Raw genomic sequence first — 12,909 nt, forward strand, 5'->3', positions numbered from 1 at the left:
GAAGGCGGAGTGAAAGCGTCTCGCGAGTCGCGACGCCAGAAGGAGAGCGGAGTCCCTCAGAATTGATCTGGTAAGTTACAAAGGGCTGGGGGGGGGGCTCGGTTCCCTCGTTGTGTGTGTATGCATGTGTGCGACGGCGGGGGAGAGAGGGGGGTGCACTCGTGTGTGTGTGTGTGCGCGCGCGCGTGTGTGTATGTCTGCGGAGGGGGGTGGGTGTCTCTGTATGTATGTGCGTGGGCGCTTGTGTGTGTGTGTATGCGCATGCGTGTGTGGTGCTTGCGCTTCCCAGGAGACAGCGCCTGGCCACAGCGCGCGTTCCAGTTACAAATCGCCTGGAAGGATGCGCGTGCCCGGGACTGTCTCCTGGGAATGATAGTCGCTGACAAAAGATCTCCGGCGGAGACGCGCTTCCGCGCGTTGACGCCGAGACCTAAAAAGGTCCAGGCAGGGTAGAGTTTAAAAAAAAGTAAAAACTGAATTCCTATTTAACTTTTCATTTTTTGTGGTTCAAACAGTAGAAATTTGGTAATTTAAGTCTAGAACATTTTAAGAGTTGCTCTAATGCACCGTATTCTAAATTGCATGTACAATAATTAGTGTGCCATGAAATGTTTGGAATAAGTGGCCATGCGTGTGCCTCATTGTGAATGATTGTGTGCCAGTGATGGAGTAGGGCGACCCGATCATATTTTAAATGTGAGAAACCCTACAAATGCCGCTGAGAGAATTTGATATGTTTCTTGATGCTTAGGAAGGGTGTTTCCCACTAAAGGCCAACAATTTATTTTCTATGTAGTAAATTGCCAGTATGCAGGATTTGTCTGCACCATATTGCTTCTGATTGGAGGATATCTTCATTTCTGGGGACTGAGTTGCCTCACAGGCAAGAGTCCCCAAGCATGCATGAAGGAAGCAGCCATGGGGTCAGCTTTCTGATAGGGCTGCCTGTCATGTTGTGAGTGTGATGCCAAAGTTGCTACACGGCAAGGACCAGGAAAAGGATTGACCTTGACATTCTTGAGCCTTTACCATTGACCGGTGTTCAAACAAGGGGCAGCATCATGTAGAATGGAAGATTGTCTATGTTCAGATTTTCCTGCAGACACCCAACCTCATGGCCTGTACATGAGAGCGTCATATACTAAAATACTGTCTGACATGAATATCTTAATGTCTTTCATGTTGTGTACATAAATATCATTCAATTTGATTTATATTTTCCATTATTAACTACTATGGGGCAATATTTCTGTAAAAGGTTTTTATTGCACAAAAATACTTATGCCACAGGACTTTCTTTAAAAAAATCTGGTACCACAACCCCTTGTGCAGCATGCATGAAACAAGCATGCATGAAACAAGTAGTACTCATAAGAAGTACATGTGCTAGGTGAGAAAAGACTGTGAAACTTATAGCACGTTTGCTGGTGCGAGGGCACAGGAGGGGGCCTGTAAGAGCCAGGTGAGAAATGTGAAGAAATCTTAGATCCGGATCTTTGAAGGTCTCCTATGCAGGCTGCAGATAAATGCTTGGACTAGTGTAAAATGTAATCAAAAACAATAAAAAAAATGGTCATCTCACTTCACTTAAGCAAGACAAAGGTGATGTCTGAAGGTGGGTTTATTATCTCAGAATAGATTGATTGCATCTTTTCAGTAAAAATCTGTTTATGTGATCTATAGGTTTAGTTAAATAATATCTGTTAAAGGCACATACATAAATTATCTTTGTCTGGTATAGTCAAGATGGTTGTGCTGAGCAAAATTCTCTTAAGCAAAATTAGATTCTTTTCAAGGGGGTTACATTTTTTTGGAGCAGAAAGTCAGGGTCGCAGACTGAAGAACTAACAGCCTGATTCATGAAGGCGAAATGGGCTCGCAAAGGGCCAGATTCTGAGAATCTGGCCCTTTGCGAGCTCTATTTTTGCATTTGGGATTCATCATCCCAAATGCAAAAATCCGTCATAGCGATTTCGCTATTTTGCGATGATTTACATTTAAGGAATCTCAATTTGAGATTCCTTAAATGCAATTCATCATCCATTTTAAAATTGCGAATTCGCAATTTCGGCCTGCTATTTACCGCGAGGTCAAACCTCGTGGTAAATAGCGAAAACTTAGAAAAATGCTTTTAAAAGCATTTTTCTAAGTTGCATGTTACACACACACATGTCCTTTGGACATGTGTGTGCGCAACATCTGTTCGTATTTACTGTTAAGGGGTGCTACAGGGTGTCCTTTGGACACCCCTGGCACCCTTTAAATCGCAATCTTATTTGCGATTAGCAAATTGCTAATCGCAAATAAGGAATACTCCCCATTCATTCCTATGGGCCTTTTGGCCCATAGGAATGAATGGGGAGTTATTCCTTATTTGCGATTAGCAATTTGCTAATCGCAAATAAGGAATATGTAGGAATCGCTATTATTTTTGCGATTCCTACATGAATGCCGTTTTGCGAGTCTGAAATAGCGATTCCTTATGATTCGCTATTTCAAACTCGCAAAACGGCACTATGATGAATCAGGCTGTAAATGTTCCATGCAGGAATGGGTTGCCAGGGGAAAAGGCACAATATTAAGTTTTTTTATAGACAAGTTTAGTATTTTGCCCTCATTAAATGGTCAGTCATTGAGATAAAAATTCTTTAAGTGGTTTCTGGCTTCACATATGGTCAATTCAAGCTTTACACTTTGAAAATGCCTTTTGTAGTTCCAATGTGGGTAGTGTAGTTGCTCCTATGGCAGTTTTTAGCCCCACGGTTATTGAGGATAGAGGACAGGTAGTCGGGGTTTCTTAGGTGAACTGCTTTGTAGATCACACAACAAACTTTGCAGTGAATTCTTGAACAGAGAGGGAGCCAAAGTTAATCTTTCACTGTGAGGAAAAAGTGATTACACTTTCTTTGATTGGTGATTTATTGAGGCACTAAATGAAAAGCCATTTTAGTTGGTGTCAATGAGGACTCTGAGGGTAAAATGAGTAGAGCATTGCCTGAGTCAATGTATGACAAGAAAAGGACCTGGATAGTGGATCAGACTTTTGTAACCGGGAGGAAGGGCTTAATTATTAACAGTAACGTTTTTGGGAGGCAACCTGTGTTTTCCTGTCTTGAAATGTTCTTGATTGATCAGAAGGAATCCCCTGGTAAGGCTGACACTTTTGGAAGAAGGTGAATGGCACTAGTAGATGCTCATTATAATGAAATCTATTGAGATGCTTGGTGGTTTCTCGGTCTATGAGCACCAATTCAGTCTCTGTTGGGCTGCGCTGGTTATGTTGTAGATGTCCATGTGTCAGTGACATCCAGTCAGGATCTGAGTTTAAGAATGTCTTTAGCCGAGGACACTTTAAGGTATGGTTGGGTGACTTAAGTGTACTGGTGAATGGTAATATCTCTTTGGCCAACAAGTAAATCCAGTGGCTCCACATGCATTTTGACACAATGCTGGGAAATCACACTATGATGCAAATTCACAACCATGGAGAGTAAAACAATTTACACTGTGCCATTTGTGATCTGTGTTCATATTGCTGCATCAGTGAATAACCTGGCTTAGTATTGCCCTTGAGTGGTTTCAGCACACCAACAGCTGCCTCAATGTTGTGATTGCGTGCTTAAAGAGCCACAAAGTGCCTGGTATTTCTTTATGATATTGACCAAAATTAGATGTATTCAATACTGTTGTAGAATGTTTAGAATACAGCATGTTTTCATTTACAATCAGAAAGCTTTGTGTGAGCAAAGTGGAATGTCTTTGTCATTGCAAAAACCCACATTGCAACGTTCTAAGGTAGAATTGCAACTCACCAATGTCTTGCGACTTGCTAAAAGTCAGAGGCCTAGATGTATCATCGTTCCTATTTGCGATTTCTTAATAGCGATTTTTAGCAAATCGCTATTTAGAAATCGCAAAATGGGATGTATGTTTAAAATCGCTATTTTTTTGTGATTTCTTAATATTTTTTATTTGCAAGTTGCGAACTCGCAAATAAGAATAATTTCCCATTCATTCCTATGGGCCAGGAGGCCCATAGGAATTTTTGTGAAATACATCTCATTTTGCGATTCGCAATTTGCTAATCGCAAAATGAGAATGATTTCAAGGGTGCAGGGGTGTCTAAAGGACACCCTGCTGTACCCCTGAAATCAGCATTTGAGTGCATATGGCGCACATACATGGGCATGTATGTGGGTCAAATGCCACCTTTAAAAATGCAACATTTTGGGTTATTTTAAGATTTCGCAAATTACCACCAACTTCAAGTTGGTGGTAATTTGCGATTTCTTAACCCAAAATCGCAAAATTTAAAAGTTTCATGCATAGCATTTAAGGAATCGCAAAATTGCGATTCCTTAAATGCTATAGCAAAATAAGGAATCACACATTTTTGCAATTCTTTATTTTGCGATTTTTTCATGCATCTCAAAACATGCAAAAATACCGTTTACGATTCGCAAAGGCCGAAATTCGGCGAATTTTGGCCTTTTCGAATCGCAAAGGGCTTGATACATCTCGGCCAATATTCCGACTTCTTGCAAGTAGCTGGATGAAGAGGCTGGGGAAATGGCTTCCCTCAATCCTGACAATTTGCAAAGCATAGAAAGGTATCAACTGCGGAGAGAAGTCAGCAGCCGGTATTGGGTGGGTGGCAGCTACAGTTCTCATGCACCTTTGCAAGCACCCTGCATATGTTCCTGTTACATTGCGTCTTGTATTATTTTGGTAGTAGGCTGCTTTGCAATTGTGTCACTCTGATTGCGGATGCAAAGATGGAGGCATGCCGTCCAAGCATGGTTCAATCTCTGCATTTACAACCTTCAGAGGCCCTCGTGTTATTGCTACAAACAGGGGGGCAGATTTATGAAGGGCTTGCGCCACGTTTACGCCACCGTTGCGTGACGCAACGGCGCGGAAACGTGGCGCATCCCTGCGCCCTATTTACAACGTGACGCATCTAGGAGATGCGTCACGTTGTACCGCACTGCGCCATGAGGAGGCGTTCCTGCGCAGGGGGGGGCGTTCCTGCGCAGGAACGCCTCCTGAAAGTGGCTGAGTGAAATCTATGAGATTTCACTCAGTCACTTTCAGGGCAATGCCGCGTCAAAACCCTGCGCCTGCTTGAAGCAGGCGTAAGGCTTGAGGCAGCATTGAAAGAATAGGCCCCCCCAGAGCATTGCTGGAGCTGCGTCGCGCTTGCGACGCAACTCCAGCAATGCGTCACTTTTACGGCACAGATGCGTGACGCATCTGTGCCGTTTTTGCCCCATGGTGCGCCGCATCATAAATGCGGCGCACCATGGGTGGCGTAGCTGTGGCGCACTGTGGCGCATGTTAACTGGCGCATCCCTCGGGATGCGCCAGTTAACATAAATCTGCCCCAGGGTTTCTAAGCACCACCCCAGACAGACCCACCACATCGGAGCACGTCCTGAAAAGGAGTGACCTGTATGTGCGTGCGTCGCAGGCTGGCAGGGTGACAGTGCTAAAGTAGCGGCGCGTGCGCGTGGGGGCGCCTGATTGGATGGGCTTCTGTTGTTGGGCAGCGGGGGGAAGTCACCTTGCAGAGTATTACTTGTGTCCTTCGTCCCGCGCCGCGAGAAGTAATTGCCAGTTTGTTGTGTGTTGCAGAACCTGGACCTGTGGGGCTTCGACGTGTTTGCACTGAACAGAGTGAGCGAGGATCACGCCTTGAAAACCATCGTGTTCGAGCTCTTAACAAGACACAATCTCAACAGCCGCTTCAAGGTGAACCGTGATATCTGCCCGTCACCCCCTTTATCTCTTTCTCACTTTCTGTTGCTCTGGGTGCATTTATTTCTTTTTCCCTGCCTGATATCGTATTCCCTCTGATTCGCCTTTTGTCCTTTGTCAGACTGTCAGTCAAGCATTTTATCACAGAACGTGGCTTTGTGTCTGGCCCTTTCTTTCATCTTTTTTTCAGCGTTGAACAATTTCATATAATTTGAAATCTTTCAACTTCAAACCTCCTCCCTTTCATGTGCCTGGGAGGCCAACTGCCCTGAAAGACAGAAGAATATCCGCAGCACGCAATTTAACCGCAGCGCATGCACTTTCTCTGCCGCTGCCAGTGCCCAGTTGGTGCCAACCACAGAGAACCTAACTTGTAAAATAAACGAATAAATACATGCAGGGCTCCAAAGCGTTTCTCAGGAGCCTGCCAGAGACGCTGCTGAATGGCGAGATTGCTGAACACCTAAGGTCCCTAGTTTCATTTTCTCCTCTTGTCTCTTTGCTCTGCCACCCTACACTCCATGGGGCAGATTTACAATAACGGGCGCATCCCCAGGGATGCGCCCATTATTGTGCGCCGAATTTACAATGCGGCGCACCATGGGGCAAAAACGGCAGAGATGCGTGACGCATCTGTGTCGTAAAGGCGACGCATTGCTGGAGTTGCATCGCAAGCGTGACGCAGCTCCAGCAATGCTCTGGGGGGCCATATCTATCCAATGCTGTGTCAAACCTTAGGCCTGCTTCAAGCAGGCAAAGGTTTTTGACGCAGCATTGGCCTAAAAGTGCCTGCGTGAAATCTTGTAGATTTCACGCAGGCACTTTTGCGAGGCGCACCTGCCCCAGAACGCCCACCCTGCGCCGGAACGCCCACATGTGGCGCCGGGCTTTACAACGTGACGCATCTGCCCAGATGCGTCACGTTGTAAATGGGTGCAGGGATGCGCCACGTTTATGCCGCCGTTGCGTGTCGCAACGGCGGCGCAAGTCTGACATAAATCTGCCCCTATGTGTCTCTTTCAATCTCATGCAGATTTCTTCTCAAAGTGTGCAGGAAATGAGGGGATCCAAGTGGACCTGGCAGCTATCACTGATCCATCGTCCAGACTGGAGCCAGAGAAGTATGCTGCATGTGATTTGTTTTTTACAAAAAACAGTCAGCCTGATTCATCATTGGGAGGTTTTGCGAGTCTGAAATAGCGAATCATAAGGAATCGCTATTCCAGACTCGCAAAACGGGATTCATGTAGGAATAGCAACAATTTTTGCGATTCCTACTGATTCCTTATTTGCGATTAGCAAATTGCTAATTGCAAATAAGGAATAACTCCCCATTCATTCCTATGGGCCAAAAGGCCCATAGGAATGAATGGGGAGTATTCCTTATTTGCGATTAGCAATTAGCTAATCGCAAATAAGATAGCGATTTAAAGGGTGCCAGGGGTGTCCAGAGGACACCCTGTAGCACCCCTTAAATGCTAATTTAAACAGGTGTTGCGCACACACATGTCCAAAGGACATGTGTGTGCAACATGCAACTCAGAAAAATGCTTTTAAAAGCATTTTTCTGAGTTTTCGCTATTTACCACGAGGTTTGACCTCGCGGTAAATAGCGGGCCGAAATTGCGAATTCTCAAATTTTATATGGATGATGAATTGCCTTTAAGGAATCTCAAATAGAGATTCCTTAAATGTAATTCATCGCAAAATAGCGAAATCGCTATTACCGATTTTTGCATTTGGGATGATGAATCCCAAATGCAAAAATAGCGCTCGCAAAGGGCCAGATTCTCAGAATCTGGCCCTTTGCGAGCCGATTCCGGCTTGATGAATCAGGCTGAGTGACCCTAGTATTTGCGAGATCAGGGTAAGAATAGACATACACTGGATAGTTAGTATGTCATTTGTCCAGCGGACATGAATTTATTTTAGAAAATGCACACAAATAGCAATGAATCATAAAGTAATGTCAAGTGGGCACAGCCCGTGACCCACAAAGAACAAGACACAATAACAGATTTCAGGCAAGAGCGAACAAGGCGGTCTGTGTACTAATAGTCAGTAAACAGACTTGATTGCGTTAGGGTACCATTGTACAGAGCGATCCCGCACTGCACGCCTGTTCTTTGTGGGTCACGGGCTGTGCCCACTTGACATTACTTTATGATTCATTGCTATTTGTGTGCATTTTCTAAAATAAATTCCTGTCCGGCTGGACAAAGGACATACTAACTATCCAGTGTATGTCTATTCTAACCCTGATCTCTCAAATACTAGAGTCCACAGTTTTTTGTAAAAAGTTAACACCCAAGGTCCCTAGTGAATTACCTCTGGGTTTCCCTTGTTTCCCAATTACAACATGTGATTTGTTGACACTGGGACACATTCAGCAGCACCCTCATGTTGTCTGCTTTTTAGGGTTGGAGTAGCAACCTGCAAGGGGCCAAGGGTCTTTCGCTTCCAAGTGGGCCCAGTACAAAGGCGAAAATACAATGTAAGTAAGGGTCTCAGGGGAATTGATTAAGGACTGAAACACCTCTGCTCCCCAATCACAGTCTATACAACTAATAGGAGATGCTCAGTCAATTCTTAAGGAACAGAAAAATGCCGAATGCTGCAGAAATGTAGGGACCCAATTCGAATAGTTTGTCCACCACCTGGCTAGAATAAAGAGTCCATCGGCCCACCCTTACTGGCGGAGATTCGTCATCTGGAGCTCAAGGAAATCTAGATCTAGGACCACAGCCCTGAGCTACCTTACCCTGCTGGGTACCTGACCTCGTGCTCCTGAAAGGCTCTTGCCTAGGTGAATGCTCAAACCATGTGAACTCTAGTGAAGTGCAGTGCTCAAGTGTGTGAAGAGTTAAAAATGGCTACTTGGACAAAAAATATGTTTATTGAAGATTGTCCAAGTGTCATGCTTAAAATAACCTGATAGTGTGAGAAATATTGACTATCTCCTGGCTATGGCTAATGTGGTCGACATGTTTCAGCCGTACTGGTCCACTGAGCCGGCTTTCTTCAGGCCCTAGATGCTAAATAATGCAAGCTACTGCAGGAAAAAACACAACTAGTGCATGGAAAACTGTGTAAACTAAAAATAGAATAAGAATGTTTAGGTAAATCTGTGGCACTTGCCACCCTACCAGACACGCAGTGTACGTGCTTGCAGGTGAGAGCTGCCTCTTCTTTCCTAAAAATAAAGAAATACAAGGGTCAAACTATTGAAAGAATTTAACACATCGCAGCATCAGCAATTATTGTTCCGTAGTGCAATTTGTGCACTACTCATTACAAAAACCCAGATCGTGGTTTCATGCAAGTGCAAATATCATCGTATTCTAGAAAAGCTATTCTTGACTTACCCAGCTTTATGTGGGAGGAAAACCTCACCTCACCCGGCTGGCTGCTCGGAGAAGGAAGCCCGATCTGTTTACATGTAAAGTGAGAGAAAGAAGTTGCTTACTGATACTACTCTGTCTGAATACCTCACATCGGCGTTAAACATTATCAGAAACCTACAATCAAAAACCAAGGAACACTCAGCTCCTGATAGAATAAAAATGCAGGAAGACTTTGGATGACCTCCGTGGCACGTCCAGTTTGCAAGAGAACCTCCTTAATGGGGCAGTTCTGATGTATTTTGGAGGAACCTTAGTCTATGTACACCCTAGCGGCTCATTGGAAATATATTTAAAAAGTGAGCAAAACGTCTAGGGTAAGTACAAACCACTAGAGGTATGATACAAAAACCCTCCCCTCCCTGCAAGGTCATTAGAAGAGCCAACATCTAAGGGGAAGCAAGGGGAAAGAGTAATGCTCACAAGATAAACAAAAGTAAAGGCAGAGGACCTCTCTCCTCCCTACCTGTCCGTCGGTGCTCCAGGCCAGACTGCGAGCAGTCTGGGAGGTGATGACAGGGGGAGGGAGAGCTGCTTATATACTCGCCCTGATTGGTTTTAGATCAGCTAATTGAATCCAGCTGATGCTCGCGAAGTCCCGGTCTGCTCGTGAGCCGCTTTGACATGCACACACTCGGGACGCTATTCTGCGCACATGCGCTCTACCAAAGCTCAATACTACACGCATTACGCTCCCCGACATGCTCATATTTAGAATGCTATATCCCGCGCATGCGCAAACCTGTAGATCGGTGTTTGGATCTGCCGCTGAAGATTTCTCATTAGCGCGCATGAGCAATGCCCGAATCCTGAATCAGGCAAGATCCGCCCACTTTGGAATGGCAGAGCCAGCACAAGTTGTGGCTTAATGTGTAAGCGACGTGCCAATATATTTGTGTGCTGTGCCTCTTACCACTGCTTTTGCCCAAACACCTCGTGTGAAAGAACACTTGTTATCACACACCCACAAGCAGTGGACCCTACAGCACTGTTAAAGGTCCCTATGGCCTACTCTAATATCTGCTGTCAGGTAGCACACAAATATATTGACACGTCGCTTACACATTAAGCCGCAACTTGTGCTGGCTCTGCCATTCCAAAGTGGGTGGATCTTGCCTGATTCAGGAATTGGGCATTGCTCATGCGCGCTAATGAGAAATCTTCCGCGGCAGATTCAAACACCGATCTACAGGTTTGCGCATGCGCGCGATATAGCATTCTAAATATGAGCATGTCGGGGCGCGTAATGCGTGTAGTATTGAGCTTTGGTAGCGCGCATGCGCGCAGAATAGCGTCCCGAGCGTGAGCATGTCAAAAGGGCTCACGAGCAGACCGGGACTCGGCGAGCATTAGCTGGATTGAATTAGCTGATCTAAAACCAATCAGGGTGAGTATATAAGCAGCTTTCCCTCCCCCTGTTGTCACCTACCAGACTGCTCGCAGTCTGGCCTGGAGCACCGACGGACAGGTAGGGAGGAGAGAGGTCCTCTGCCTTTACTTTTGCGTATCTTGTGAGCATTACTCTTTCCCCTTGCTTCCCCTTAGATGTTGGCTCTTCTAATGACCTTGCAGGGAGGGGAGGGTTTTTGTATCATACCTCTAGTGGTTTGTACTTCCCCTAGACGTTCTGCTCACTTTTTAAATATATTTCCAATGAGCCGCTAGGGTGTACATAGACTAAGGTTCCTCCAAAATACATCAGAACTGCCCCATTAAGGAGGTTCTCTTGCCAACTGGGAGTGCCACGGAGGTCATACAAGTCTTCCTGCATTTTTATTCTATCAGGAACTGAGTGTTCCTTGGTTTTTGATTGTAGATTTCTGATAATGTTTAACGCCGATGTGAAGTATTCAGACAGAGTAGTATCAGTAAGCAACTTCTTTGTCTCACTTTACATGTAAACAGAGCGGGGCTTCCTTCTCCGAGCAGTCAGCCGGGTGAGGTGAGGTTTTCCTCCCACATAAAGCTGGGTAAGTGAAGAATAGCTTTTCTAGAATACAATGATATTTGCACTTGCATGAAACCACGATCTGGGTTTTTGTAATGAGTAGTGCACAAATTGCACTACGGAACGATAATTGCTGATGCTGCGATGTGTTAAATTCTTTCAATAGTTTGACCCTTGTATTTCTTTATTTTTAGGAAAGAAGAGGTAGCTCTTACCTGTAAGCACGTACACTGCGTGTCTGGTAGGGTGGCAAGTGCCACATATTTACCTAAACATTCTTATTCTATTTTTAGTTTACACAGTTTTCCATGCACTAGTTGTGTTTTTTCCAGCAGTAGCTTGCATTATTTAGCATCTAGGTCCTGAAGAAAGCCGGGTCAGTTGACCAGTACGGCTGAAACATGTCGACCGCATTAGCTATAGCCAGGAGATAGTCAATATTTCTCACACTATCAAGTTATTTTAAGCATGACACTTGGACAATCTTCAATAAACATATTTTCTGTCCAAGTAGCCATTTTTAACTTTTCACACACTTGAGCACTGCACTTCACTAGAGTTCACATGGTTTGAACATCCATCTTGGCAAGAGCCTTTCAGGAGCACGAGGTCAGGTACCCAGCAGGGCAAGGTGGCTCAGGGCTGTGGTCCTAGATCTAGATCTCCTTGAGCTCCAGATGACGAATCTCCGCCAGTAAGGGTGGGCCGATGGACTCTTTATTCTAGACAGGTGGTGGGCAAACTATTCGAATTGGGTCCCTATATATTATGCAGCATTCAGCATTTTTCTGTTCCTTAAGAATTGACTGAGCATCTCCTATTAGTTGTATATACCCAGTACAAAGGCACCATTTGAAGGGAATCAGTACTCCTTTTGTTCGGTTATCATCCTACCTCGGACCTATCTAGATCCCAACAACGAAATGTCAATGCAGTAGAGGTAAACAAAGGCACACAGCTTGTTATCATGTCACAAGAACTCGTGAGAAACTATGGTTTAGAGGCAGGTTTTTGATATTGTTCAACGCTGTATTTAAGAAATATGCAGGCAACGTAAGAAAGTCAGATGTGCTGTAAGAAAGTCAGATGTATCAATCTGCACGAGTAATGACACTACTAATGATGAAATAGCACCCACTAATTAATTTCTTCATTTAATTTCTTTTATAATGCTACTAATCTCAAAATATGCTTTGAGAGAGCTTTACATCACACTCATTTTGCAGAGACAATAAATCATACAAGTGAAAATCAATGCACAGGAAATATCACTTAAGACAATGAAGGTTATAAGGTGTAGGAGTCCCATATCATCCATACTGGTAGGCATTATATGTTAAGAGTGCATGGACTGGTGAAACACAAAGTCAGGATGTAAGACTTACTCAGTGATTGAGGTTATCTTTACTAATGAGACTTTATTAGTACCCAAAGGAACCCTTTTTAGAAATCTAAGGATAATAAAAGATCGAGAAGAAAAGAGTAATTTTCCAAATGCATGTTTTGTAGCTTGAATGCAGCTCCTTGATGCCATTTCATAGCTCACTGTGCTCTAGTAGAAGGATTGCTACTTAGGAACTCCTAGTAACAAAGGGACCTCTGGGAAAAAGAAAAGTAACACACTGAGCTATGTACATAAAGTAGAAATCTGCGATCTACATGTTGCACATTGTGTAGGCATATTAACCCTCTATACTACTTCGTGATTCAAAACGTACTAGATAAAGCACAGATCTGTCCAGCAAGTGTATTAACCACCAGAATGATCTTACTGATATTGTTATACACTTAAAATTGTTGGGC

At 44.3% G+C, this 12,909-nt stretch overlaps 1 protein-coding gene across 2 annotated transcripts in view; it reads left to right on the top strand.

The window, feature by feature from the left end:
• PDE1B (phosphodiesterase 1B) overlaps nucleotides 1–12,909 on the top strand; it is a 1,669,085-nt gene that overhangs the window by 1,031,573 nt on the left and 624,603 nt on the right. For both annotated transcript variants that reach the window (XM_086964603.1, XM_086964607.1), the window contains one exon: nucleotides 5,635–5,751. In XM_086964603.1, the coding sequence (XP_086820729.1) occupies nucleotides 5,635–5,751 (117 nt within the window). The remainder of the gene's footprint in view (nucleotides 1–5,634; nucleotides 5,752–12,909) is intronic.

Source organism: Lissotriton vulgaris, chromosome 1_1 (genome assembly GCF_964263255.1).
Source record: "Lissotriton vulgaris chromosome 1_1, aLisVul1.2, whole genome shotgun sequence".
Lineage (NCBI taxonomy): Eukaryota > Metazoa > Chordata > Amphibia > Caudata > Salamandridae > Lissotriton > Lissotriton vulgaris.